This window comes from Thamnophis sirtalis, unplaced genomic scaffold (assembly GCF_051295495.1).
Source record: "Thamnophis sirtalis isolate CommonGarterSnake01/CBP01778 unplaced genomic scaffold, rThaSir2_p1.2 scaffold_2, whole genome shotgun sequence".
Classification (NCBI taxonomy): Eukaryota; Metazoa; Chordata; class Lepidosauria; order Squamata; family Natricidae; genus Thamnophis; species Thamnophis sirtalis.
In genome coordinates, this window is record NW_028261382.1 from 46,088,726 (window position 1) to 46,095,831 (window position 7,106).

Genomic DNA, 7,106 nt, shown 5'->3' on the forward strand with positions numbered 1-7,106 from the left:
CCTTACTACCCTCCCGGCCTTCCACAAAGCCACCAAGTCCTGGCTGTTCCAGCAGGCTGGGGGGAGCTGAGAAGCATCTACCTCCACGGAAATTGTGAATGTTGGTTTTGTTTTTAATATGTTGTCTTTGTCTCGTTCCCCCCTTTCCCTTGTCTTTTGTGAGCCGCCCGGAGTCCTCCGGGAGTGGGCGGCATACAAGACAAACAAACAAATAAATAAATAAAACTTTTTGACCCGCCACTTAGGAATGGCTGGAAAGGAAAATGGGAGGCTGTTTCACCATTGCGTGCCGGTCCTTCCTCTAAATAACATTACTGATGGTCCTCGACGTACGACTAGTTGAGCCCGGAATTGATGTGGCGCAGTGAGAAATCGGAGACGTTGAGTGTCCCCCCCCCCATTTTATGACTTTCCTTGCCGCGTTTGTGAAGTGAATCACCCTCGTTGGGGTTGTTAAGGGAAATCTGGCTTCCCCATCGACTTTTGTCAGGCAGTCTCGAAACAGGACCGCGTGATCCCGGGACGCTACAGCCGTCATAAATGCCAGCCAGCTGTCGAGCATCCAAATGTAAATCACATGACCATGGGGATGCTGCATCTTCTTCTTATATAGAGAAATATGGCTGTGTGTGGGTGTGCGTGTCTGTCTGTGTGAGTTCCAGCGTAACTCTGGAACGCCTCGAGCAATCTCAACCAAACTTGGCACACAGATTGCTTACCCTCTGGAAACAAATACTATTGGGGAGGAGACACCCCTAACGCCCCTTGGGAGAGTGTTAGGGGTGTCTTATCTCCCCCAGTAGGGAAGGTTGCTGGTGGGCTGTTACCCATATACGCCCGCCCCCACGCACATACCTGTGCATTTTCAAAGCATGGTGTGTCGTTACCTGCTTGCCTCTCTCCTCCTGTTGGATCAACATGGCGGCCTGTTGCTGAGCCAGCTTCAGTCGCTCCTCCTCGGGCAACGAGGAAGGATCCATCTGCATGCGAAGAGGCGCGCCCAGATTGGGGGGCGGTGGAGGAGGTCCCACACCCATGGGGAAGTTGAGGCCCATGCCAGGAGGAGGGGGAGGCTGCATCGGGGGCATGCCCATGGGAGGTGGGGGCAAAGGAATGCCTTGGACCTGAATGAGAGAGGAAAAGGCGTTACTCACAAGAAGCGTCTCCTGGATTTGCTAGCTTCAGAAGTCCTGTGTCAACCCTGAAGCTGGCCTGGCTGAGGCCATTTTGAGACTTCAGCACTGACACACTAGAGAAGAGGGACAGGGAGGGGGAATAGAGAGAGTTGGTGTGTTATTAGTCAAAACAAAATACTTTCTCTTGGGAATCAAGGATGTTCCTACAGGTGCTCCGAAGGAGGGGACTGGCGTCACCTAGCAACTGGACAGTATCTTGATTGGGCCATGTGACTGATTGTTTTGAGAAAGTGAAAAACTTTTAACTAGGTGAAAACGGTGGGAATAATCAAGAGTCAGTTTTCGCCATTATGACATAGCCAATAAACGTATTCTTTGAGGAATCTACCTGCCTCAAGAGTTTTGTTTGCTACAGGTATGTTATGAAAAATAAGGTGTTCCCTTTATCATATATTTAGCCTTCATTGTCATTGTACATCATGGATACCATGAAATTGGTTAATTTCTGGTAATAGAGTCCAAATTTTCTGTTGCTAAGTGAAACATTTAAGTGAAATTTGCCCCCTTTTACCTTTTTGTCACCGTTAAGCAAATCACTGTAGTTGGTCAGTTAGAAATCTGGTTGTTACATGAATATGCCTTCCCTATTGATTTTGATTGTCTGAAAGGGGGAATCACATGACCTTGGGACAGAGCTATGGTCGTAAGTATGAACCCGTTGCCAAGTGTCTAAATTTTGATCACGTGACCATGGGAATGCTGCAAAGGTTGTAACTGTGAAAAAAGGTCATAAGTCATTTTTTTCCAGTGCCGTTGCAACTTCGGTCAGTAAATGAACTTCTGTACGTTGAGGACTATCCGCACTTACCGGTCCTGGCAAGGGAGGTGGGGCTGAATTGTCTCCTTCATCTCCTCTCATAACAGGCCTTGTAAGCAGAATTCCTGTCTGTTAAGAAAAATGAAAAGAAAAAAAATTGTTGGAAATAAATCAACTTTTTGTCCTTTTCAACTTGAAATCTAAAATATTTATCTCTAGCAAACTGATGGTCTATCAGTCTTTCGGACCTCAGGGACCACTAAATTCATAATTTTAAATCCCGCGGACCACTAATATGATCTGCCTAATGACCGGCTGGGTAGGCGTGGCTACATGGTCATGTGACTGGGTGGGCATGGCCAACTTGATGTCACTCACGTCAAGGGGCGCCTCGCCAGCCCCTGCTCGCCCCTCCCCTCCCCTCCACTCCTCGCCTACCTGCCCGGGCTCCTTAGGGCCCCAACAGGAAGTAGTTGCTGGAGCTAAGCAGCCACTTGGAGAAAGAGTTCAAATTGGATCTGACCAAGAAGGAGGCTCAGCAGAAGCACCTCACTGAGGACTAGGAGCATAGGCTTTCCAAGCAGAGGGAAGACTTGTGGGAGTACAAGGCCAGGTACCTGCGCCTAGAGGCTCAGCGAGCTGAGATGGTCAGCCAGTTCCAGGTCATGATGCAGTCCCAATAAAAGGAGGCCCTCCGAATCTTCACCACCAGCAGTACTTCCCTCCAGCCTTCGTCCAAAGCCCCCCACCAGGAGGCTGAAGCAGACCCCAAGTTGGAATTTCTTCCCCCCCTCTGACCCGCACAAAAAGACCCCAAAAGGGGAGACTCTCTGCAGTAACACAAGTGTTCATTGCAAGTATCCCTTCCAGGGGCCGTAGTTTTAGGACCCCTGATTTAGTGCAATATAAAAAGATGCAAATAATTTTTCTGCGAACCATCAAAATTTTCTCATAAACCACCAGTGGTCCACGGACCACCAGCTGGTCTAGGACAGTGTTTTCCAACCTTCGCCCTTGGAACATGTGTAGACTTCAACTCTCAAATTCCCCAGCGCGCAAAGCTGGAATTCTGGGGGTTGAAGTCCACGCGTCTTCAAGAGGTCAAGATTGACAAACCCTGATCTGGGATGTAAGATGGTTCAGAATGCCATACAGGGAATTATTACGGCTTAACTCTATAAATGCTACATCTTTTCCCATCTGAAGCAGCCCAGTTGTTTCTCAAAGCACATCTGGAAGATACCACTTAGAAAGAGGGTTGCTGAGAGAAGGACGATACGTTTCAAATTTTCAGCACGTAAAAATCTAGAAGTTACAAAGCCGGTTAAATTTGCACTTATTTTCTAACGACAAATTTGCAGTAATTTGTTAACAACTGTCTAACATAACGTACACTTTCCTAGATTCTCCTTTACCAAAATGTTACTTTCTTGGCACGCGAAATTGATGTTTCTTCCTGAAGTGAGTGGATTACACTAAAATAGTTCTGGTTTGTAGAATCTAGTTGTGTATACACATATTCCTCTGTGATTTGGCCTTCCTTTCTATGACCTGCCAGCCAGTTGCAGTAAAAAAAAAAAAACCAACACCAAAATACTGTTGCTTTTTTCTGATCCAAGAAATAAGGTTTCACCTGAAGAGTATATGTTTGCAGCCGTTCCAGCAGTTCTTCACGGCTACCTGGAAAGGGAAAAAAATAATAATAATTCAGAGATGATGCTGTAAAACAAGAAGGGAGATTAATGTTCGCCCATCCTTCTCCGATCATTAATTAATCTTCATACAGAAGAAAATTTTTTTGAGTGTGCTGCAGCAAAACCAAATAAACAACATCAGAGCTCTTCGCATGATAGGCTAATTGGGTCACTACAGTAGCCCCCCCAAAAATATACAGGTAGTCCCTGACTTACAACAGTTTGCTTACTGAACGTTCAAAGTTACAACGGCACTGGAAAAAGGGACATGACTGCTTTTCACACTTAACAACCGCTGCAGCACCCCCGAGGTCACGCGATCAAAATTAAGACCCTTGGCCACTGACTCATATTTATGATGATGGTTGCGGCGCCCCGGGGTTGTGTGATCCTCTTCTGCGACCTTCCGACAAAGTCAATGGGGAAGGCAGATTCACTTAACGACCGTGTTATCATTTTAACAGTTACGACCGTGGCAAGGTATTTTCTGAGATGGGGCGAAACTGTCTCACTTAACAAGAGAAATTTTGGGCGCCGTTGTGTTTGCAAGTCGAGGAATACCTATACGCGTGATGGCGCGCTTGCCAGAAGTGGTATGCAGAGCCATCTCTCTGGGCATGTCGCCTGTTGCTCTGCCAGGTTCTGGTGTGCCAGCCAGCTGGTCTTCACGCAACAGAAAGTGAAAGAGTAACACCCCCCCCAGTTCGCCAACACTGACCTATACTTATGACCCAGTTTCCAAATTCCAATGGCCACAGGCCCCTGGGGGTCACATGACTGCATTTTAAGTGCTCAAAAACTGGTCCAAGACTTAGAATAACTTTACTGTCACTTGAACACTAATTGGCAGGCATTAAAATGAAATTTCCTTGCATACAACTCTCAAAGGGTCGCCATCTTCACTATACACTAACTACATCAACATAGATTATGGGTATACTGACATATATGACACAGGGAAACAACACAGTCTAGTCTGGATGCATACATGCACATTGCAACTTTTAAGACTTGTGGACTTCGACTCCCAGAATCCATGATGGCCGGGGAGTTCTGGGAATTGAACCTCCACTGGTCTTAAAACTGGCCATTACAACCACTCATTTAGTTACCGCTCAAAGTCAGAACAGTAGGGTGGTGGTGATATAATTGATCTTTGCAGTTACAACCACAGCCGCGTCCACACTGTCACATGATCATGACTTGCTTAGTGATTGAATGATTCATTTAACAACTGCGCAGATTTGCATAATAACCCTGGCCAAAAAAGGTACTAAAATTCAGCACAGTTCACTTCACCATCGCCTTGCTTGGTAACAGAAATTCTGGTCCCAAATACAGGTAGTCCTCAACTTACGACCACAAGCGAGCCCAACATTTCTTTTTGTTATTTATTTATACATTTTCTGTTTACATACATAATTGCTTTGTGAACAGCCTTGTTGTCTGGATCAATTTGCTTCCATAATCATACTTAAACCATCTGCCCACATCTCTACCCTGGATCCTTTTGGAAGGATCCACAAAAAGAAAGGGAAAGGTTCCCCCTGGCACATATGTGCTAATCGTTCCCCACTCTAGGGGGGCAGTGCTCATCATCATCATTTCAAAGCCGAAGAGCCAGGCTGTCCAGTCTAAATCCAGTCTTAAACCCTCTGCCTGGCGGATGCTGTGACCAACCTTAAAGGGCGGCCAGTGATTCGGTCTGACGTTCTTGTACTGAATAAGAGGGATGGGGTGGACTAGGTGACCTCGTGGGATCCCCCCACTACATTTTTCGCTGAACCGTTTTTTGGGGGGGACAGGGGACGGGACGGAAGGCGCCTTCCTGGAAACCAGCCTAACACGTGTTTGGATTTGACAACCCGTGTTGGCCTCGTTCACACGACCTATTGAACTACGAGCGGCCCAACCTCAGACCAAGCCGGCCCCAGCAGCTGGGACAGGCCCCGGCCCTTCCAACTTCGGTATCCCAGACCGCCGCGGCCTCCCTCACCCTGAGTCGGGGCCCCGATCTCGGCCAGCTTGGCCTGTAGCTCGTTGGGTGACCAGGCCCCGTATCCTGGCAACGGCAGCTCCTTGGGAGCCTCCGAGTGTCCCTCGGACGCCATCTTCTCTCCTCGCTCGAATCCGCTGAGGGGAGGCCCCGCGCGGCCACCGTAGGCGCGGCGAAGTGCCTTACGCGTCCAATCAGCGCCGCACAGCGGAGCTGACAGCCAATGAGGGAGCCAGAATTTTTTTTAGGAGGGAAGGGGGCGCTCAAGATTCATTGGAGGAACATTGGCCAATCCAGGTACCTTGTCTAGAATCGGGGGCGGGATCAGGAACAATGGAAAGCGCAGAGGCTTCTGGGATTTGTGGTCTTTGGAAGCTGGGGGAGTCAATGACACGTTATTTGAATATCCTGCGCTTGGTTTTGGTTTCGTGGGTAGCGATGCTGTGATCCAATTGGGTTGATTGGCTTCTTTCTTTAAAATTATAATAAATTATAATAAAATTATAATAAAATATTTAAGAAATAAAGATTTATCTTTATTTTTATATCGATTGCTAGAGATGTTGGCATCCTGCTAATTAAGGAAAACTAACTTGTAGAAATCAGTGTTTCCTTGCTCTGCTTGTAGAAATAGAGGTAGCCCTTAACTTATAACAGTTCACTTAGTGACCATTACAACTGCACTGGAAAAAGTGATTTATGACAGTCTTTAACACTTACGGCCATTGCAGCCCTGGTCAAAATTCGGGATGCTAGGCAACTGACTTGTATTTATGACGGTTGCAATGTCCCGGAGTCGTGTGATCCCTTTTTGCGACCTCCTGGCAAGCCAAGGCAATGGGGAAGCCAGATTCACTTAATGACCTAAGTTACTAAGTACTAAGTTAACAACTGCAGGAATTCACTTAACAGCCGGGGTAAGAAAGGTCACAAAATGGGCAAAGCTCGCTTAACAAATGTCTCACTGTGCAACAGAAATTTTGGGCTCAATTTTGGTCATAAGTCAAGGACTACCTGTAGCCGACTGAAAAATGGTTTACTTCTTTAATTCACCCCGGCTGATCTAGTTCTAAAAAGACCTTTACAAAGTTTATTTATATCTCGTCTCAATTGTTTTTACAAATAACTCAAGGCGGTGAACATATACAAATACACCTTCCTCTTATTTTCCCACAGCAACAACAACCCTGTGATGTGGGTCAGGCTGAGAGAGAGAGGCTGGCCCAAAGAAACCCAGCTGGCTTTCATGCCTAAATGGGATTAGAACTCACGTCTCCTCTTTGCTAGCTTAGTGGTACCTTAACGACTAAATTAAACAACCTTTGATGTGATTAGAAAGGGAAATGATTAAAATCTTGGCAAGTCTTATCTGAGAGGCAAATAACATGGGTTTTGTTATTTGTTAACTAACATAGTTAGTTTTATTTTAATCTGATTTATATTCTTTCTTTTAAAGTGATGTT

General features: G+C 46.4%; 1 protein-coding gene across 1 annotated transcript in view; it reads right to left on the reverse strand.

The window, feature by feature from the left end:
* Window positions 1–5,790, reverse strand: part of SF3B2 (splicing factor 3b subunit 2) — a 30,838-nt gene extending 25,048 nt beyond the window's left edge. The window contains exons 1-4 of the mRNA XM_087705301.1: window positions 5,644–5,790; window positions 3,587–3,633; window positions 2,005–2,082; window positions 888–1,124 (exon numbers count right to left, since the gene is read on the reverse strand). Coding sequence (XP_087561427.1) covers window positions 888–1,124; window positions 2,005–2,082; window positions 3,587–3,633; window positions 5,644–5,758 — 477 coding nt within the window. The 5' untranslated portion in view covers window positions 5,759–5,790. The remainder of the gene's footprint in view (window positions 1–887; window positions 1,125–2,004; window positions 2,083–3,586; window positions 3,634–5,643) is intronic.
* Window positions 5,791–7,106: the final 1,316 nt, after the last annotated feature.